The sequence below is a fragment of the Scyliorhinus torazame genome, chromosome 1, assembly GCF_047496885.1.
Source record: "Scyliorhinus torazame isolate Kashiwa2021f chromosome 1, sScyTor2.1, whole genome shotgun sequence".
Classification (NCBI taxonomy): Eukaryota; Metazoa; Chordata; class Chondrichthyes; order Carcharhiniformes; family Scyliorhinidae; genus Scyliorhinus; species Scyliorhinus torazame.
The window spans coordinates 65616811-65639892 of record NC_092707.1 but is presented as its reverse complement, the minus strand read 5'-3'; the positions used below and the strand labels follow the sequence as shown (position 1 = coordinate 65639892).

The 23082-nt window shown below is 47.5% G+C and overlaps 1 protein-coding gene across 1 annotated transcript in view; it reads right to left on the bottom strand.

The window, feature by feature from the left end:
• Positions 1-1688: 1688 nt before the first annotated feature.
• The window catches only part of sart3 (spliceosome associated factor 3, U4/U6 recycling protein), a 73920-nt gene continuing 52526 nt past the window's right edge, over positions 1689-23082 (bottom strand). Inside the window, exons 18-20 of the mRNA XM_072495912.1 lie at positions 19445-19597; positions 12776-12963; positions 1689-4292 (exon numbers count right to left, since the gene is read on the bottom strand). Of these exons, the coding sequence (XP_072352013.1) occupies positions 4103-4292; positions 12776-12963; positions 19445-19597 (531 nt within the window). The 3' untranslated portion in view covers positions 1689-4102. The remainder of the gene's footprint in view (positions 4293-12775; positions 12964-19444; positions 19598-23082) is intronic.

Sequence of the window (23082 nt, the reverse complement as noted above, 5' to 3'; positions counted from 1 at the left end):
GCAAACAAAAGTAGAAAATACTAGACAATCTCAGCAAGCCTAACAGCATCTGTGGAGAGAACAGATCTGATGTTGGGTCTGGATGACTTTTGGGCAAAATTAGAGAGAACTGGAAATAGGATGAGATTTATACCGTTTGTGGTAAGGGTAGTGATCATGGCCAAGGATGCTGATAGTACCACATTAAGGGATGAGTATGCGTTAATGGTAGAAACAAAAGGTAAGCAGTATGTCAAAGGCGAACAGGGAACAGATGGCCCCAGTGGTGTGGGGTAGGGGAGACAATGGTGAGGGAAAACAAATCCAGGAAAGAAGTTGTTTCTGCAGTTTGCATTGGGCTGCACTGGAACATTGCAGCAGGCTAAGGACAGACATGTGGACATGAGAGGAGGACAGTGAGTTGAAAGGGCAAGCGCCAGGAAGGTCTGGGTCCTGCTTGCAGACAAACCAAAGGTATTCTGCAGTCAACATATGCGAATGCAATAGATCAGATTAAAAGAGGTGCACGTGAAGTGCGGCCTCACCTGAAAAGTGTTTAGGCCCTAGGATGGTGAGCAGGGAGGAGGTAAAGGGGAAGGTGTTGCACCTTCTGTGAGTGCATGGGAAGATACTGTGGGAAGAGGGAGAGGTGTTGGGGGTAATGGAACGATCCTGCAGAATACTGACAGGGGGAGTGAGGAAAAGATGTGTTTGGTGGTGATAACAACATGCTGGAGTTGGCAGAGAATGATCCTTTGAATGTGGAGGCTGGTGTGAAATGTGAGGACAAGGGTTCCCTATCCTGGCCTTGGAGGAGGGGAAGGGGTGAGAGCAGAGGTGCAGGAGATGAGTCTGACACAGTTGACAGCCCTGTCAACCACAGTGGGTGGGAAACCAATATTAAGGGAGAATGAATACATATCAGCATCATCATTTTGGAAAAAGTGCCATTATTAGAACAGATGCGACAGAGGCAAATGAACTGGGAGAATGGGATGCAGCCCTTGCAGGATGTGGGGTGTGAAGAGCTGTAATTGAGGTAGCTGTGGGAGTTGGCAGACTTGTAACAGAAAAGGAGATAGGTCAAGGAAGAGAAGGGTGTCGGAGATGGACCATGTCAGGTGATAGAGGGGTGGTTGGAAGCAAAATTGATCAATTTTCTAGGTCCAGACAGGAAAATTGGCAACAAAACAGTTTTCAATGTACCAATATGAGGTGTGGGATGGAGCTGGAGTAGGACTGCTACAGGAAATATTCCACATACCCCATAAAGAAACAGGCAAAACTGAGACCCACATAGGTACCCATAGCCAAGTGTTTGGGTTGAAGGAAGTGAGACAAGTTAAAGGAGTTGTTCAATGAGAGTGCAAGTTTAGGCAGACAGAGGAGTGGTGGTGGATGGGGATTATCCTGATCGCTGGAGAAGCACCCAACTGCTGCTACTGCCACCTTTTAAATAAGAAATGAAGCAGAATTCCAGCCAAATGCTTGTCATGTGGCCTGCATATACATTTGTCACCAAATCAGAGAAGAGCTTCTTCCATTTTCTAGCTGTTAGCAAGCATAGCAAGAGGATGTTTTCTTATAAGAAATGGCCAAATAGGCATAGATCCTATTGGCCAGGATCTCAAACCTGAATCTACTGGAGAGCTGCTCAGGAGAGGCCAAGCCTCCGGTCAACAGCATACAAAGAAACAACTCTCGAACAAAGCAGTACAAAGATGATTTATTGAAGTGTGATTTTGTCAATTGTGCCAATGCAAATAAAGATGCAAGGATGTAGTGGCAAATGAGAGAAGTTTCAGATTTTGAAAACTTCCTTTTGAGGTTGAGACTCCAGAGTCAGTTATTGACTTACAGCTGATTCCAAATGAAAAGACTACGCTGATACCACATTTAAAACACACCAAAAGCCCATGAGGCTGTCAGCATTCTAGAGTAGCATCTCCATCAGTGCGAAGTAAAACAAGAATTTTGTTGCTATTGCCCTTATCGGCAACCTACATGTGCAAGGTTAGATTTTCCGTTCTCAAAGATGAAGACAGTGCAAAGGAACTGGCTGAAGGCTGCACCCGATGGGCACATTGCCCTCTCCTCCTGTGAACCTGGTTTGAGTGAGATCATGAGGACCAAGCAGGCTCCCCTTTTGCATTTAAAGTAAGGGAATGTGGCATGGGTTGTGAAAATTGGCTAGTTGACAAAAGTGGGTCGCTAGAAAACTTGAAAAATCAGGAATCGCAGATGTAGGTGCAAAGGGACTACAAGGGAGAGTATGGAGTTAAGATAGGAAGAAATTAGTTCAGAAGCAGAACCAACTGTGCACAGCAATATATATATATCATATATATAAGGATTCCTATTGTTGTGTATCTGGGGCAGGAAAAATTCTAGTCCTCAAGTCATTTGTCAAGGTGACTGTAAACATACCATAGGAGGCAAGTTCTGATGAAAGCTCACAGACCCGAAATGTTAATGCTGTTTCTCTCAACCAATGCTGCTTGCTTTCCAGTATTTTCTGGTTTTATTTCAGACTTCTAGTAGATGCAGTATTTTAAAAATTACACATCCATAGTTCTGGCTGGTTCAAGATTACCGAATCTTCCACATTGCATTGACTTGGTTTCAATTTTACCCAGTTGTCACCTAAAAGCCAAAGAAACCATTTTCTTCTCGCCTTCTCTCCCACCCACAACCTGACCATTTTGTTTTTGCATTCTCTACCTCCCACCCACACCCTGACCATTAAAGCGTGTGGACTCTGATGCCAGTATGGATTCTCCCTCCCACCCAGTCTAAAGAATATTTTATTAAAGGGTGTGGACTCTGCTGTCAGTATGGGTTGATCACCACCCTTTTGGATAGACAGGGAAGGGAAACAGGACAAAGGGGTGTTCTTTGGGCTTAGAATGGAAGTTAATAAGGTAGCACGGTGGTGCAGTGGGTTAGGCCTGCTGCCTCACAGCGCCGAGGTCTCCGGTTCGATCCCGTCTCTGGGTCACTGTCCGTGTGGAGTTTGCATTCTCCCCATGTTTGCGTGGGTTTCGCCCCCACAACCCAAAGATGTGCAGGCTAGGTAAATTACCCCTTGATTGGAAAAAACGAATGGAAGTTAATAGTTTTGTGCAGTCAAAGAAAGGGAGATCCATCACCTTTCAAGGCAGTCTCAAGTGCTTTTTAGCCAAATTAATACTTCTGAAGTGGAGTTAATATTGCCAAATATTTGCACACAAAAGTTCCACAAACAGCAACATGATCATGACCAGGCAGTTTTAGTGATGTTGGTCCGCCACCAGGGAAACACTTCTGCTCTTCAAAGTAATGTAATTTCATCCTATGCATCCTTGCAAAGACAGAAGATGAAGCCTTGGTTTAACACCTCATCTGAACGACAGTTCGGCACCCTCCGTACTGCTTCAAGAATCAGCCAAGATTTTACACAAATTATTGGAGTGAAACGCCAGCCTGACAAAGCTAAGAGAGAGTTCTCATTTCTGGTACAGAATCAAGTCTCACGAGCTCAGATACAAAGTGAAAGGTTGGATTTTGCTAATCAATCTCAATTTCTACCTTGTTTTTAAACAGCTGTAATTAAGCATACTGCTTTCACTTTGATGGAATTTTCTTTAGGATTCACTGGTTAACGATCACGAGCATGATCTTCAGCCAATGCTGCATTACAATGCAAATATATAAAATATCACAGCATTATATCAAAAGGTGAAGTCAAAGTAACAATGAAATGGTCCTAGTGATCCTGCTATGCATACACGCAGTTCTTTTTGCCAAAAAATGCAAAACAATAATAGCTTCCAGGGCACATGTTTAAAACTAACCAAGTAGCAGTTACAAAACACAATATTATAAATGAAACAGACATACAAGCCATTCTCTGGAAATACATGAGAGTAACTGCTTAAAAAACTTGAGAGGGAAGCAACATGGAGCTTCCATAGATATTTAACACTTGTCAAACCCTTTTTAAAAAAAATCATTATTTACATTTTAGTACTCATCATTTAGGCTCATTAGAATCCTTAGCTGTGTGCCCCAGGATGCAAATTGTTTCTGTAAAGTCTTTTTTTCTAGACTTCAGCAGTCAAGCAACATATGCTGCAATCACAAATTACTTTTTTAACAGCATCTTTGCAAAGTCTGCATTGGTCATCTTTTTGGTCTCTTTCATTATAGAGGAATCACCTTTCGAGTTGCCATCCTGATCCCTCAATGTACCGTTTTCAGTATTTTCTTCAGATGCAGGCAAGCGCTGTAACGCACGAGGTACAAGTGCAAGTTGAGTTCGACCTTTGCCCCTCCTGGAAAAATATCAGCAGAAATGAGAGATCAACATGCAGTCCCAAACTTGTTGACTATTCAGCAGGCTCTGGACACATTTTCATAGAATCCTTACAGTGCGGAAGGAGGCCATTTGGCCCATCGAATTTGCACTGACCCTTTGAAATAGCACTCTCTCTAGGCCCAATCTCCCGTTCTATTCCCGTAACCCCACCCAACCTTTGGACACAGGGGCAATTTATTTTGGCCAATCCACCTACCCCGCACATCTTTGGGCTGTGGGAGGAAACTAGAGCACCTGAAGGAACCCACGCAGACATGGGGAGAAATGTACAAACTCCACACAATCACTCAAGGCTGGAATTGAACCCGGGTCCATGGCACTGTGAAGCAGCAGTGCTAACCACTGTGCCAATGTGCCGCCCTATTTAGAGGATTCTTGTTGATATTCACTTATTTCAGATATCTATGTCTATATCAAAACTCCCATTCAGCCACCCACGTGTGCTATGTTAGCTTCCACTTTAATGTCTTTGTCTTCTTCTGTACTCATAATTTCCTGTCATTATATTTGACAATTAGTTCATTCCGATCTCCACCGCACCCCCCTCCCCAAATACAACATCAGACAATCATATAAAATATCTGTTCTCCCCAACCTCTTTCTAGATTCGCAGCACAGTGGTTAGCACTGCTGCCTCACAGCCCCACAGACTGGATTAAATTCCCACCTTGGGTGACTGTGTGGAGGTTGCACTTTCTCCCTGTGTCTGCATTTATCGCCCCCGGGTGCTCCGGTTTCCTCCCACAGTTCAAAAATGTGCAGTTTAGGTGGATTGGACATGCAAAATTTCCCCTTAGGGTGACGCTATAGGGCCGGGGATTGGGTTGAAGCAGGGAGGTCTTTCAAAGGGTCAATGCAGACTTGATGGACCAAATGGCCTCTTTCTGTACTGTAGTGATTCTATGATTGTGCACTAACATCGAGAATCTGGCCAGAACCTAGCAGACATGCCAAATGGTATTTTAAGGTGTTGCATGCCACCAAAATCTCCCCAGTTACACATTCAACTGCATCCCTTGCCCAAATCCCTCTGCTGGTCACGCTCATTCCTATCCGATCCCTTAAACATCTAGCACGTGTGAAGCTTCTCATTTACACCCATCTTTCATTCAAGATACTCGAACAGTGACATTTTCCATTTCTGAAATATTCCAATTTATTTCCTCCTCAGCGATTTCAACCTGCATCTAAACTCATACTGCACCGTTACCACTTATGTCAATGGTCACTGTAGACTTAACTCAATCTCCCCCAACACCGATCTTGCCCACACCAAACCTGGCTAAACTAATCCAAGGTTACAATTTACCAACAAGATTAGTTCTCATTCTGCCTATAAACATGCCAATATCCATTTTCAACTCATCCCCATGACACAACAATCCACAGCTTTTTCCCTATGGACTAATTTTTCCAAGATGCAACATAGAATATCATAGAATCCCTTCAGTGCACAAGGTGACCATTCGGTCAATTGAGACTGCACCAACCCTTTTGAATGAGCTACCCATTTACACACACAACCCACCCTGCCTTTTCCCGTAACTCCATAGCCTAACCTGCACATCAAGGGGCAATTTAGCGTGGCCACCTAACCCTACATCTTTGGATTGTGGAAGGAAACCGGAGCACCCAGAGGAAACCCACATAGACACTGGGAGAACATACAAACTCCATACAGAAATACAATGACCCAAGGCACGAATTGAGCCTGGGTGAGGCAGCAGTGCTAAGCAGTACCTGCTTAATCCTTTCCTTGTCATTTAAATAATATCCCGATAGGCAATACTTTCCCGCTCTGTATCCTATTCTTATATTCATGTGTAGAAGAGAGACATCAAAATTCTTCCCAGTATGGAATGTTTGTCTAAACTGAAATAGATCAGTTTTACAAATAAAACATTGTTTCTATCTTGGATTTGTTGATTGTCACATGTACCGAGGTACAGTGAAAAGTATTTCTCTGCATACAGTCCAGACAGATCTTTCCATACATTAGGAAAAATACAAAAGACATACATAAATACATAAACACAGACATTGGGTGAAGCATACAAGAGAGTAGTACTACTCGGCAGAGAAGATGTGTGAAGAGATCAGGTCAGTCCAAAGAGGGTCATTTAGGAGTCTGGTAACAGCGGGGAAGGAGCTGTTTTTGAATCTGTTAGTGTGTGTTCTCAGACTTTTGTATCTCCTGCCGGAAGGAATAAGTCGGAAGAGTGAATAAGCTGGGTGGGATGGGTCTTTGATTATGCTGCCCGCTTTCCCAAGGCAGCAGGAAGTTTAGACAAAGTCAATGGATGGGAGGTGGGTTTGCGTGATGGACTGGGCTGTGTTCACGACTCTCTGTAGTTTTGTATGGTATTGGCCTGAGCAGTTGCCATACCAGGCTGTGATGCAGCCAGATAGGATGCTTTCTATGGTGCATCTGTACAAATTGGTAAGAGTCAATGTGGACATGCCGAATTTCCTTAGTTTCCTGAGGAAGTATAGGCGCTGTTGTGCTTTCTCGGTGGTAGCGTCGATGTGGGTGGACTAGCACAGATTGTTGGTGAGTGCACACCTAGGAATTTGAAGCTGTCACCCATCTCCACCTCGGCACCACTGTTGCAGACAAGGGTGTGCACGGTACTTTGCTTCCTGAAGTCAATGACCAGCTCATTAGTTTTGCTGACATTGAAGGATAGATTGTTGTCGTTAGACAATTCCAGTAGGTCCTCGATCTCCCTCCTGTATTCTGACTCATCATTGTTTGCGATCTGACCCACTACGGTCATGTCATCAGCAAACTTGTAGATGGAGTTGGAGCCAAGTTTTGCCACATAGTCGTGTGTATAGGGAGAACAGTAGGGGGCTAAGTATGCAGCCTTGCGGGGCCCCGATATTGAGAACTATCGTGGAGGACGTGTTGTTGTTTATCCTTACTGATTGTGGTATATAGGTAAGGGAGTAGAAGATCCAGTTGCATAGGGAGGAGACAAGTCCTAGGATTTGGAGCTTTGATATGAGCTTGGCTGGGATTATGGTGTTGAAGGCGGAGCTGCAGTCAATGAACTAGGGCGGGATTCTCCGCAATCGACGCGATGTCCGCCGACCGGCGCAAATCAGTCCGGCATCGCGCCGCCCAAAAGGTGCGGAATTCTCCGCATCTTGAGGGGACGAGCCCTAACTTTGAGGGGCTAGGCCTGCGCCGGACAGATTTCCGCCCCGCCAGCTGGCGGGAAAGGTCTTTGGTGCCCCGCCAGCTGGCACAGAAATGACTTTGCCGTGCGGCAGATGCGCGGGAGCGTCAGCGGCCGCTCACGGCATCCCCGCGCATGCGCAGTGGAGGGGGTCTCTTCCGCCTCCGCCATAGTGGAGACCATGGCGAAGGCAGAAGGAAAAGAGTGCCCCCACGGCACAGGCCCGCCCGTGGATCGGTGGGCCCCGATCGCGGGCCAGGCCACTGTGGGGGCACCCCCCGGGACCAGATCGCCCCGCGCCCCCCCCCCAGGACCCCGGAGCCCGCCCGCGCCGCCTTGTCCCGTCGGTAAGAGAGGTGGTTTGATTCTCGTCGGCAGGACAGGCATTCCAGCAGCGGGACTTCTGCCCATCGCGGGCCGGAGAATCGCCGGGGGGGGGGCCCGCCAACCGGCGCGGCGCGATTCCCACCCCCGCGGAATATCCAGTGTCGGAGAATTCGGCAACCGGCAGGGGCGGGATTCACGCCAGCCCCCGGCGATTCTCCGACCCGGCGGGAGATCGGAGAATCCCACCCCAGAAGTCTGACTGATGTACGAGTTCTTAAATATGGACCAGTCTATAGAACATTACAGCACATACAGGCCCTTCAGCCCTCGATGTTGCGCCGACCTGTGAAACCAATCTAAAGCCCATCTACACTATTCCATTATCATCCATATGTTTATCCAATGACCATTTGAATGCCCTTTGTGTTGCCGAGTCCACTTCTGTTGCAGGCAGGGCATTCCACGCCCTTACTACTCTCTGAGTAAAGAACCTACCTCTGACATCTGTCTTGTATCTATCTCCCCTCAATTTAAAGCTGTGTCCCCTCGTGCTAGCCATCACCATCTGAGGAAAAAGGCTCTCACTGTCCACCCGATCTAATCCTCTAATCAACTTGAATGCCTCTATTAAGTCACCTCTTAACCTTCTTCTCTCTAATGAAAACAGCCTCAAGTCCCTCAGCCTTTCCTCATAAGATCTTCCCTCCATACCAGGCAACATCCTGGTAAATCTCCTCTGCACTTTTTCCAATGCTTCCACATCCTTCCTATAATGCGGCTACTAGAACTGCACGCAATATTCCAAATGCGGCCGCACCAGAGTTTTGTACAGCTGCAACATGACCTCATGGCTCCGAAACTCAATCCCTCTACCAATAAAAAGCTAACACACCGTATGCCTTCTTAACAACCCTCTCAACCTGGGTGGCAACTTTCAGGGATCTATGTACATGGACACCGAGATCGCTCTGCTCATCCACACTACCAAGAATCGTACCATTAGCCCAGTACTCTGTATTCCTGTTACTCCTTCCAAAATGAATCACCTCACACTTTTCTGCATTAAACTCCATTTGCCACTTCTCAGCCCAGCTCTGCAGCTTATCTAGGTCCCTCTGTAACCTGCAGCATCCTTCCGCACTGTCCACAACTCCACCGAATTTAGTGTCATCTGCAAATTTACTCACCCATCCATCTACGCTCTCCTCCAGGTCATTTATAAAAATAACAAATAGCAGTGGCCCCAAAACAGATCCTTGTGGTACACCACTAGTAACTGAACTCCAGGCTGAACATTTCCCATCAACCACCACCCTCTGTCTTCTTACAGCTAGCCAATTTCTGATCCAAACCGCTAAATCACCCTCAATCCCATGCCACTGTATTTTCTGCAATAGCCTACCGTGGGGAACCTCATCAAACGCTTTACTGAAATCCATGTACACCACATCAACTGCTTTACCCTTGTCCACCTGTTTGGTCACCTTCTCAAAGAACTCAATAAGGTTTGTGAGGCACGACCTACCATTCACAAAACCGTGTTGACTATCCCTAATCGAATTATTCCTTTCTAGATGATTATAAATCCTATCTCTTATAATCCTTTCCAAGACTTTGCCCACAACAGAAGTAAGGCTCAATGGTCTATAGTTACCGGGGTTGTCTCTACTCCCCTCCTTGAACAAGGGGAGAACATTTGTTATCCTCCAGTCTTCTGGCACTACTCCTGTAGACAAAGATGACTGAAAGATCAAAGCCAAAGGCTCAGCAATCTCCTCCCTAGCTTCCCAGAGAATCCTAGGATAAATCCCATCCGGCCCAGGGGACTTATCTATTTTCACACTTTCCAGAATTGCTAACACCTCCTCCTTATGAACCTCAAGCCCTTCTAGTCTAGTAGCCTGAATCTCAGTATTCTCCTCGACAACATTGTCTTTTTCCTGTGTGAATACTGCCGAAAAATATTTATTTAGCACCTCTCCCATCTCCTCGGACTCCAAGCACAACTTCCCACAAGGGCCTTGACTGGCCCTACTCTTACCCTAGTCATTCGTTTATTCCTGACATATCTATAGAAAGCTTTAGGGTTATCCTTGATCCTACCTGCCAAAGACATCTCATGTCCCCTCATGGCTCTTCTTAGCTCTCTATTTCGGTCCTTCCTAGCTAACTTGTAACTCTCGAGTGCCCTAACTGAACCTTCATGTCTCATCTTTACATAAGCCTCCTTCTTCCTCTTGACAAGTGTTTCGACTGCTTTAGTAAACTACGGTTCCCTTGCTCGACCGCTTCCTGCCTGCCTGACAGGTACATATTTATCAAGGACACACAGTAGCTGTTTCTTGAACAAGCTCCACATTTCTATTGTGCCCATCCCCTGCAGTTTTCCTCTCCATCCGATGCATCCTAAGTCTTGCCTCATTGCATCATAATTGCCTTTCCCCCAGATATAACTCTTGCTCTGCGGTATATACCTATCCCTTTCCATCACAAAAGTAAACGTAATCGAATTGTGGGCACATTTGCTATCCTCCAGTCTTCTGGCACTACTCCTGTAGACAAAGATGGCTTAAAGATCAAAGCAAAGGCTCTGCAATCACCTCCCTAGCTTCCCAGAGAATCCTAGGATAAATCCCTTCCGGCCCAGGGGACTTATTTATTTTCACACTTCCCAGAATTGCTAACACCTCCTCCTTATGAACCTCAATCCAGTCGAGTCTAATAGCCTGTATCTCAGTATTCGCCTCGACACACATTGTCTTTTTCCTGTGTGAATACTGACGAAAAATATTCATTTAACGCCTCTCCTATCTCCTCGGACTCCAAGCACAACTTCCCACTACTGTCCGTGACTGGCCCTACTCTTACCCTAGTCATTCTTTTATTCCTGACATATGTATAAAAAGCATTAGGATTTTCCTTGGTCCTACCTGCTAAGGACTTCTCATGTCCCCTCCTGGCTCTTCTTCGCTCTCTCTTTAGGTCCTTCCTGGCTAACTTGTAACTCTCAAGCACCCTAACTGAACCTTCACTTCTCATCTTTACATAAGCCTCCTTCTTCCTCTTGACAAGTGATTCAATTACTTTAGTAAACCATGGTTCGCTCGCTCGACCACTTCCTCCCTGCCTGACAGGTACATATTTATCAAGGACACGCAGTAGCTGTTCCTTGAAAAAGCTCCACATTTCAATTGTGCCCATCCCCTGCAGTTTCCTTCCCCATCCTATGCATCCTAAGTCTTGCCTCATCGCATCATAATTGCCTTTCCCCCAGCTCTTGCCCTGCGGTATAAACCTATCCCTTTCCATCGCTAAAGTAAACGTAACCGAATTGTGGTCACTATCACCAAAGTGCTCACCTACCTCCAAATCTAACACCTGGCCTGGTTCATTACCCAATACCAAATGCAAAATGGCCTCGCCTCTCGTTGGCCTATCTACATACTGTGTCAGGAAACCCTCCTGCACACATTGGACAAAAACTGACCCATCTAAAGTACTCGAACTATAGCGTTTCCAGTCAATATTTGGAAAGTTAAAGTCCCCCATAACAACTACCCTGTTACTTTCGCTCCTCTCCAGAATCAACTTTGCAATCCTTTCCTCTACATCTCTGGAACTTTTCGGAGGCCTATAGAAAACTCCCAACAGGGTGACCTCTCCTTTCCTGTTTCTAACCTCAGCCCATACCACCTCAGTAGACGAGTCCTCATCAAACGTCCTTCTGCCACCGTAATATTGTCCTTGACTAACAATGCCAATCTACTGATTCCAAAGCAGGTCACATAGGAGCTCTTCTGCTGCCTCGGACCAGCACTGCACAAGCTTCTTAACCAGATTCTCCCGCTTAAGTTTCTGCTTGTATGCCGGGAGAAGGAACACCGTCTTATGTTCTGATTTTCCGAGGTGCGGTCGGGGGATGGATTGGTAAGCATCTTGGATTTTTGTGTAGCAGTGGTCGAGAGTGTTGGAGCCCCTGGTGGGACAGGAGATGTGTTGGTGGAATTTTGGCAGTACACTTGAGGTTAGCCTGGTTGAAGTCCCCGGCCACGAGGCACAAGGCCTCTGGGTGTTCTGTTTCATTGTTATTTATAGTGCTGTACAATTCATCCAGCGCCTTCTTCACTTCCGCTTGGGGTGGGACGTAGACCACTGTGATAATGGCTGAAGTGAACTCCCATGGAAGATAGTACGGACGGCACTTCACGGTCAGGTATTCCAGGTCCAGGGAGCAGTAGGTCGTCAGGGTCTCCACATCCGAGCACCAGGAGGAGTTGATGAGGAGGCAAACCCCTTCACCCTTCGCTTTGCCTAATGGTGCTGTGTGGTGTATTGACAAGCTTTCAGGTTGTAAGGCACAGTCCGGTGAGGCAGGGATGAGTCATGTCTCCATGAAACAGAGCACACAGCAGTCTCTTACTTCCCTGAGAGGCAAGTCTAGCGTTAATTCATCCAGCTTGATTTCGACCGCTGGGATGTTTGCCAGGAGTATGCTGGGGAGAGGAGTCATTTGAATAGAAAGACTATTGTAATATTCTTTAGAAAGACTGAACTTGAAAATTTACTTTGAAAAGAGATAGAGATATAATTAGAAAGAGAAAAAAATGTGCTACTGCCTAATCATTTGCATTGCTGGTTTTGACTCATGCACCTGGTCCCCAGTTACAAATAATTAGACATTTGTCCCAGCTCACTGTCACCACCACAAAACACAGACTAAATGTAATTGATCTACATATGAAACAGGGGCCTGCATTAAAGACTAACAGGAAAATGTAACATTTATAAAATATATATTCTTCATTCAGGAGTGATTATTGTTGGGAGATGAATTTCTTGAATCTGCTTCAGATAGACAAGGCACTCCCTGGTGCCGAATCCTAACTGAATCATCCACTATTTCTGTTTTAACAGTTTGATCAGCACTTACGCTCCATACACCTGCCGAGGGAGCAAAGAGCCAGATGACCGGCTGGCTTCGACCTTGCTAGTCTGTTTCCTCTGCGGAGGATTACTGATGGCGACGCTGATTGGGTGATCTTTAACCACCATTCCATCCATCTTAAGAACAGCCTGGGAGGCCTGGGCTTCATTCTCATATTCAGCATATGCCAAACCCTGAAACAATAGTCATTTAAATGTTATACCGACTTCAAAATTTAAAATTGAGGGAATAACAGTCACATGTAACAGTTGTTAATATGTCGGCAGACACACAGCAATGATACTGGGTTGAAACATTCGAATCCAGAGAATACAAAGATAGAAATGAAAGAAGACGGTCTTCACAACTCGTCTAACATGGACTCAAATGACACGAAGCTAAATAGCTTAAGGGAGTTTTCATTTCCTGGTTTGGGGTGGCAGGGCAAAACATGAAGGTGGCAGAGCTCAAATTTGTGAACTTCAAATTTAACATGCAAGACTATTGAACAGTTGGGCAAATATTTTAATATACGTCGTTATGTTGCATTTACTTTTCTAATTGACTGGTGATTCTCTAGGACTGGTCAGGTGTTCACCTCATGTCCCGTCAGATGGATACTACCCTTCCCACAAAGAATTTCAGTATTAGTTGTGCATAAAGAGTGAAGGGACAGGCTGTTGTAGCCAGTTAAAATGGCTAACTCCCGATTTAAAATATCGAACGGTAAAGGCTGATGGGAAAGTCAGCCAACAGGACACAAACGAGCAGCTGCAGGTTGACTGTATTTACCTCTGGAAAGGCCAGACAAGATTGATACCAGCAACCATCAGCATAACAAAACACCAGCCATCTGCATATTAATGAGCAATCCCCAGGAACAATGAGCAACATTTAGACACAAAGCAAAACCAGACTCTTTGGCGCCAGCAGAAGCCTACACAATGGGAGGTGAACGACCACCTCAGGACCGCCCATCGATCAGGGAACCGCTACAGCATTGGAGAAAATCGAACCAAGTGATTGGGACAAAGTCCAATCACTTGGAACCAGGTACAGGGTCCGCCCCGAAAGGCGGGAAGCCCCTGGGGACTATAAGAATTAAGCCCAAGTTCAAATCGTTCTTCTTGACCGGGTCACTCAGCAACGCGAACCAACCCTTGACAGTGACCGGTCCAGCCGCCGCCGATATCCAGTAAGTCTTACTTCAACGCTCGCTACGAGATAGGCGCTCCTAGCTACCAATCTGTACCAACTTCGAATCCCGCAGGCTCAGAACCTGAACGAAAGGCCATTCGTTTCCCTGACCTGGTGGGCCAGTTCCAAGTTAAGTATTGGCCTGTTAGTCGTAGAAGTAGGTTAGACGTAGAATTTATACATGAGTAGTGATTACTGTGTATAATAAATGTGCTTTGATTTAAATCTTACGAAAAGGTGTATTGGATTATTGATCATTACTCGGACTTGAACCACGTGGCGGTATCATAAAGACACCTGGCGACTCAAGAGCAAAGGTGATAAAACAGAGCAATTAAACAAAGGCAAAAGTTAGCAACATTATTTGGCGACACCTGACGGGACCCGACCTAGAAGTGGAAAACCACTCCGGGAGAACCCAGAATTTGAATTAGAGATCCAATTGGAAACAGAAAACCACAAGTGTTCAAGCAGTTCTGATCAATACTCATAATTCGGAAGTGTGTGTATGCATGCGTAACTAACAGGGTGATAAGGTAAAACTGATAGATTTCTTGTTGCGTCAAAACTGTCGGAAGTTTGTATATCGGAAGTAGCGAAAGCCGTACCCGTATTTACAGCACCGCCTTAGCTCCCCTGTTCCAAATTGAAAAGAAGCATTCGGATGGGAAAGATGGCAATGCAGCGCCTCATGAACCCTGAGGAATTTGAGGTAGCAGCGACCAGCAGCAGTAGAGTGGGACAATGTCCCATTTGGGAGGACGAGATCAGGAAATATCTCAAAGGGAAAGGATGGCCCCTTTGGAATGAATTCTGTGATAACGAGGAATATAGTCCCGGGAGTATAGGACATACTTGCTGGGAGAACCTGAGCGAGAGCCACAAAAAGAGCTTAGGGAAAGCTCGCAAGCCGATGGCAATCGTGTCCTGCTTGGCACAATTGCGAGGCACAGAGGAGGTCGTTAGGACGCTCCGGAAAGAAGTAGAGGGCATACATCGGATGAGTAAGGTCGATGTAAGCGAGGTAGAAAAGGAGAATTTAGACTGGAGAAGGAAATTGGCAGCAAAAGATAGAGAGGTGGATGATGCCAAAAGGGCTCACCAGTCTTGTCTGGCGCACTGAAGCAGCTTCCAGTCGCAATACGAAAAGGCCTATCAGGACACGCAACGTGCAGTCCTGGTATGAGAAGAAACAGAAAAACAGATAGAGGCATTACAAAAACAGTGTAGTGACCTCAAGGCAGCATTAAGAGCGCTCAATGCTGCCACCACAGAACAAAGACAAAGCACATTAGACCACGCAAAGTGCCGGAAGCAGATTGTAGAGCTGCAATCACTGCTTTCTGTTCAAAAAGGTTTTCAGGAAACCTTTGGGGAAAAATTAGATCAGGAAGATGGCCCTGATTGGGAAGAGTTGAATGAAACAGCGCAGAGATATGTTCAGGGAACATGTGCGCAGGGAAAGTCACAAAAGAGGAAAGCGCCCCAACCCCCCATACAGCAGATAGTTCACGCTCCAATGAACCCTGTAACCACCCGCCGCACAGCCACATCGGACGATGCGGAATTTCTATATTCCACCCCCTTAACAGTGACCCAATTACGGGACGCGTGCGATAAGATCACACCGTTCCTCCCCACCTCAGACCCCCACCATTTCTTTGCCACAGTCAAGCATCAGGCGACCATGTAAGGCCTGGATGAGCGAGAGCATGTAAAGCTCTCAGTTTTAAGTTTAGACCCGTCAGTAGCAGCAGCCCTTCCCGACCCACAGAATGTAGGAGGAGGCACCCTTGCTGAAATGCATACCGCGATCCTGGATGCGATCGGGTATAACCGGGGTGACCCCGTAGATGGCCTCAATAAGTGCAGGCAGTAAAAGACTGAACACTCCACAGCGTTTGCTGGACGCCTTAGGATTCATTTCACAGCAGTTTTCGGTAATTTAGAACACGCCCATTTGTCCCAAGACGGTATGGCCAAATGGACCCGCGCCCTTATCTCCCATACCACAGAAACAGGACAGAAAGCCTGCACGAGTTATGATCCCTCAGAGGAGGCCCATAACGAGAAGTGAGTAGTGAAAAGATTGTCCCACGCTTGGGAGCAATCTGTTCAAAGCTAACCCACAGTTAAAAATCCCGAAGAACAGCAGGCAGAAGCAGACAAACCCGCAGTTAGGGAACCAGAGGAAGAGCAGGCAGACATGCATCCAGTTAAAACGCACTAGAACCCCGCATGGGTGAACAAAGGAAGGAACAGCCCCCCACAGAAACCACCGGAATGTTACAATTGCGGACAATTAGGACATTACGCACGAGAATGTCAAGCCCCCCTGAAACTGCAACGGAATCAGCCCACAAATGCCCCCCGAACCAGCGAAGACACCAACAGCCCCGACCCCCCCACCCAAGGGAACAATGCACCAGAGAGCCTGCTCCACCTTATGTGCCCCAGGGGTCATGTTACAACTGTGGGCAGCCAGGACACTTCGCCCGAGATTGCAGGAGACCCCCACCAGCTAGACTAGCCCCCAGATATGAAAGAGAACACCACCCACAGCAGCTACAAGGTCCCAGCTGCCCCATGCAAACTGTGAGCGCTTACCCACCACTTCTCATGGCAGCGTTACCTCAGCAAGGCCACTTCATTTTTGTTTCACTCCTCCTTCCTTTCTTCTTCGGTCACGCTGCACTCTCTCCATATGCTAATTACACCCCATCCCAAATGTGATTTACGATGTCCCGTATTCTGATGGAACCTGCAGAATGTTTTATGTTGTTTGTACGTTTGTTAAACGTTGTATGTCCGACAGGAGAATTTTTTTCTCACTGACCCACGCCTATTCGGCCGAAACCTCTGAGGACTTGCCTACAGAGACTCACCATTGCCAGACACTAGTTCAGCAGAAACCTCTGAGGACTTGTCTGCAGAGACTGGTTAAGGAACCAGACGCCCGTTCGTAACTGCCCTTCTGGATCGAAGGAAAGAACCACTACGGCAGCCCCACCACGATGACTACATTTTTTGCCCGTTCTTGTCGGTTGCTCAGGTAGTGGAGAAATGGCTTGGAACCCGCCCTGCCTGGGAACCCCCCCTCTGGTTAACCACGCTCGGGTAGGAAAGACACAGCATTGGTAGCCGTCCTACCCGGGGACTCCATCCAAATCGTACCCGTCGCGGCCCATACGCACCTCATTTTGGCACTTTCAGTTCAAAAAGTTTTGTTTTGTTTAGGTAACCTTTAGGTTGCCAACCCCATGCTATTTACATCCTGAAACATTTGGATGGTAAATTGCGCAGTCTGCGAGACGGCTCGCACTGGTTCATTATTGGTAAGTGTGTCTTGTCCTAAAATTCGATTTTTGAAAAAAAAAAAAGAGGGAGTCACACATAGTGACCAATTATAAAGGGAGTAATTGGCACTACAGGACAGACACACTATCGTACGAGATATTAAACAAAGATAGTTACAGACACTATGCTTGTTTCCACAGAACTCCAGAAGCTCCAGGACCGGAGAAGAGAAGAAAGAAAAGGAAAGAGAAGAGCCATGAGGACTTCCTTCATATGGATCAGCATCATGTTTATGGACTTTTGGTTGCGCGTGAACGCGAACCCCATGACTTCAAGCCCCCCAGCATTTAATGTTTCTCTTACCCGCAGTACCCAGAGCCCAGTCACCAGCGACACCACATCATCTTGGTGTGCCAGGTTTATAACCTGGTACTCTCTGTCCTATGTAATAGAAACCTTACTGGTATTAGTGCTACTCTGCTGCATCGTGCAGACTATGCGTCTACGGAAATGGAGAAGGAGAGCCTACCGCGCTCGAACCCCGGTATATAGGATCAGATCCCCTAGGTTCGGATACGACCAGACCCTCAACCCCCGCGTTCTATAATAAAGTGCATTCACTTGCGTTTATTGTAAATAAAGAAATGTAAAGAACTGTTCATGAGCAAACTGTATGATCCTGAGCTTGACTGCCAAGCCAGGAAAGACTGTGTATGAAATGCAATGATTTTGTTGTATGATTGAGGAAGGTAGGATAATGAAATGTTTAAGCGAGTGTCGTGTATTAAGAATAGTTAGAGGTTCCCAGTTTATTGTTTTGTAATGCATGTCCCTGTTTGACATAGCGCCCTCAGAATTGTTAGTTAAAAATTTTTTGCATAGCTATGGTCAGTGCAGAGGCCATGAAGGAGGTGTCCCCCCAGGTCAGGGAATGGAAAGCAACAGTTATGTGATCACTCACGCTTCGCGTTAGGATCTTAAGGAGGGAATGTAGCCAGTTGAAATGGCTAACTCCCGATTTAAAATGGCGAACGGCAAAGGCTGATGGGAAAGTCAGCCAACAGGACACAAACGAGCAGCTGCAGGTTGAGTGTGTATTTACCTCTGGAAAGGCCTGACAAGATCGATACCAGCAACCATCAGCATAACAAAACACCAGCCATCTGCATATTAATGAGCAATCCCCGGGAACAATGAGCAACATTTAGACACATAAAGCAAAACCAGACTCTTTGGCGCCAGCAGAAGCCTACACAAAGGGAGGTGAACGACCACCTCAGGACCGCCCATCGATCAGGGACCCGCTCCAGCATTGGAGAAAATCGAACCAAGTGATTGGGACAAAGTCCAATCACTTGGAACCAGGTACAGGGTCCGCCCCGAAAGGCGGGAAGCCCCTGGGGACTATAAGAATTAAGCCCAAGTTCAAATCATTCTTCTTGACCGGGTCACTCAGCATCGCGAACTAACACTTGACAGTGACCGGTCCAGCCGCCGCTGATATCCAGTAAGTCTTACTTCAACGCTCGCTACGAGATAGGCGCTCCTAGCTACCAATCTGTACCAACTTCGAATCCCGCGGGCTTAGAACCCGAACGAAAGGCCATTCGTTTCCCTGACCTGGTGGGCCAGTTCCAAGTTAGGTATTGGCCTGTTAGTCGTAGAAGTAGCTTAGACGTAGAATTTATACATGAGTAGTGATTACTGTGTATAATAAATGTGCTTTGATTTAAATCTTACGAAAAGGTGTATTGGATTATTGATCATTACTCGGACTTGAACCACGTGGCGGTATCAGAAAGATACCTGGCGACTCAAGAGCAAAGGTGATAAAACAGAGCAATTAAACTAAGGCAAAAGTTAGCAACACTGTCTTGTATGTTCAGAGTGATCAAAGCTCAGAGACTTTAATCTGAAGCAGAACAAGTAGTTTGCAGTCAACATGAAAGTTCACAGGAAAGCCAACACATGCCAACTTGGCCAGTGGAGCATTGACTATTGGTAAGGAAATGTGATTTAATGTTTACAAATTCCCAGGCTTATGGACACACCATGACTTGAACGTAATCAATTTTCCAGAGAGAGGAAGTTACTCTAAATTTATTCAGGGTCTGAAATGTTCTTGCTTCATGGATGAGTGACACACATCAGCTTTTTAATTGGCTACTTTACAAGATGTACCTTTGGTTTTCCAGAGCGATTAGTGACAAGGCGGATCTCCTTTAAGGTTCCGTGCTCTTTGCAGATCTCCTCCAGTTTCTCTTTAGTGCAGGAGAAAGGCAAACCTGATATAAAAACCTTATGTTTCTCTAAGCTGGTGCTGTACCTAAACACCTGGAGAAAAAGCACAAAACATTAAGAAAAAAATGGATCTCTTTAAAGTTCTGCTCAACGTAGTGAATCTTGTAAACTCCCAGTCCCGCCCGCACTGCTGCCTTCCACAGTCTGGGAAAGATTTGCATAATAGTGGAAACCAGAAAATTAGATTATCAAGAGATGTGACAAAGGAAATGGGGAAATGCAAATGCACTGAGATCACAGAAGTATATGGAGGTAACTATTTAGCAAATCATGTCTGCACTGGATGAAAATTACATAGCTCGTCTTATCCTACTTTCCAACTACTGGTGCATAACCCTGAGGTTATGGAACTTTTCACGACCACTGGATATCTCAAAGTGCTTTACAGTCAATTAAGTACTTTTGTGTTGTAATCACTGCTGTAATGTAGGAAATGTAACAGCCAATTTATACACAGCAAACTCCCACCAACAGCGATAAAATTAAGACCAGATAATCTGTTTATGTTATGTTGATTGAGGGATACATGTTGGTCGGGGGACTGCGGATACCTCCCCTTCTCTTCACTGGAGGAGCTGACCTCCACCTCAACAAGACCCACTTATGAGCAATCAGCGAGGCAAAGGCTAAAACATCTGTCCCGCACCTGCCTGCAGCTCCGGCCGGTCCGACACCCCAATATGGCATCTCGGGGACCGGGCTCCATATCTACATGCAAGGTCCCCAAAACACCATCCTCCAAAACCTTTCCAGTTTGGACAGGACCAAAGCCAATGAATATGATTTGCGGCCCCTCCCACATCACTCACAGACATCCTCCACCCCCTCGAACAGCCGGCTCATCTTGATTTTGTGAGGTGCGCCCTGCACATTATCTTCAGCTGTATCAGCTCCAGCCTCGTGCACAAAGTCAAGGCATTCAACCTCCGCAGCACCTCGCACCACAATCCCTCCTCCAGCCGTGCCCCCAGCTCTTCCTCCCACTTCACCTTACCGACACCCCATCTTCCTCCAAAATCCACCCATAAATCCCCGAGATGACCCCCTTCTCCAACACCCCCACTGACAGCACCAACTCAACTAAAGAGGAGGCTGGCGCTATCGGGAAGATCGGAAAAACCTTTCTCTCAAAGTCCTGCATCTGCATATAGCTAAAACGTTTCCTTGCGACAGGCCAAACTTCTCGCCCAACTCTTGCAAACTCACAAATTGTCCTCCCAGGAATAGATCCTTCATTTCCTTAATCCCCCTCTCTTCCCATCCTCAAAACCTCGTATCCATACTCCCCTGCCCGAACCCATGATTCCCCCCAATTGATATCCCCCCTGACCCGGCCCCCAGCTTAAAGTGCTGTCAAAACTGCCTCCATATCTTCAACGTGGCCAACACCACCGGACTCGCCGAACTTCCCTGGGGCCATCGGGGGCGGCACCTTTGCCAGCATCCGCAACCCCGACCCTCTGCAGGAGCCCGCTTCCATCATTACCCACAGAGCCCCCCCATCTACATTTGCCGCCCAATAACAATACAGATTTGGGAGGCCTAACCCCTCCATCCCACCCACCCCTCCCCCACCTGCCATCCCCCTCTGCAGTATCACCCTCCTAATCCTAGTCACCTCCCGCCCCCACCTCCCCAAACAAACAAAATCAACCTGTCCAACCCCTTGAAAAAAACTTAGGCAAAAAGACCGGCAGACATTGAAATAAAAACACTCATATTAACTGTCTGCACCCGGACTCCCAACGTCAGAGTCCCACCTCAGCAAAGCGGCCTTCACCCTCCCCACCAAGCTACCTTCACCCTCCCCACCAGGCTACCTTCACCCTCCCCACCAGGCTACCTTCACCCTCCCCACCAGGCTACCTTCACCCTCCCCACCAGGCTACCTTCACCCTCCCCACCAGGCTACCTTCACCCTCCCCACCAGGCTACCTTCACCCTCCCCACCAGGCTACCTTCACCCTCCCCACCAGGCTACCTTCACCCTCCCCACCAGGCTACCTTCACCCTCCCCACCAGGCTACCTTCACCCTCCCCACCAGGCTACCTTCACCCTCCCCACCAGGCTACCTTCACCCTCCCCACCAGGCTACCTTCACCCTCCCCACCAGGCTACCTTCACCCTCCCCACCAGGCTACCTTCACCCTCCCCACCAGGCTACCTTCACCCTCCCCACCAGGCTACCTTCACCCTCCCCACCAGGCTACCTTCACCCTCCCCACCAGGCTACCTTCACCCTCCCCACCAGGCTACCTTCACCCTCCCCACCAGGCTACCTTCACCCTCCCCACCAGGCTACCTTCACCCTCCCCACCAGGTTACCTTCACCCTCCCCACCAGGTTACCTTCACCCTCCCCACCAGGCTACCTTCACCCTCCCCACCAAGCTACCTTCACCCTCCCCACCAAGCTACCTTCACCCTCCCCACCAAGCTACCTTCACCCTCCCCACCAAGCTACCTTCACCCTCCCCACCAAGCTAGTGAAATTAAACTTCCAAAGCCCTGCCCAATCCCGGGACACCTGCACCTCTAAACACCGAAAATGAGACTCCGCCGGGTGGCAGCTATGAAGGAGTAAGTCGCACATTTGGTGGTTCCCGCTCGGGTCGGACTTTTGGACCTTTTCCCCCCGATTTTCTACCGGACTTGAATTGAAAAATTGATGACAGAGGCAATTGTGTACTGAATTCCCACATCAGTGCATGGAGAGAAGGACTAGAAGTGCTCGCAAAGGCAGAAACAGAAAGACAGAGAAGGCTTGGGCTGAAGCTGCAGCAGGAGACAGCATGGCGGAGGACCGGACCTCTGGTTCGGCGACCCAGCGGTCAAAGGAGCAGCTGATGCAAGTTATTCAGGAAGGCTTTGCTAAGCAGAAACGGGACTGCTTGGACCCGATAAAAGAGTAAATTGAGCGCATGGAGCTTAGATTGGACGCCCAGGATCGGGCAATCCTGAAAGTAGAGAAGGCACTGGCTGACTAGGAGGAACATCAAACCGCGGTGGAGATGCTGAGAGACCAGCAGAAAAGGCTCCTGGAGAAGTTGGAGGACCTAGAGAATAGGTCCCGCCGGCAGAACTTGAGAATCGTTGGGCACCCGGAGGGGTCCAAAGGAGCGGAGGCTGGGGCATACATCGCGGACATGTTTGAGAAGCTGCTGGGGGATGGGCCATTCTCCCGACCCTTGGATGTGGGCAGAGCTCACAGAGCACTTGCAAGGAAGCCGCGAATGGGAGCCCCCCCCAACCCCCACCCGCCACCCCCCAACCGCCCCCCCCCCCCACCCATGGAAATTTGGGCAGCCGAGAGTGAAGGAGTTCTCCTTCTACTTACACGTGCATAAAGTGTATTCCCGGATCGGTTTCTTTATTCTGAACAGGGCCTTACTGTCGGGGATGTTGGACACGGGGTACTCGGCGATCACAATCTCAGACCATGCACCGCACTGGGTTGACCTGCAGGTTAGTAAAGACAGTAACCAGCGTCCGCACTGGAGGTCAGATGTGGGACTTTT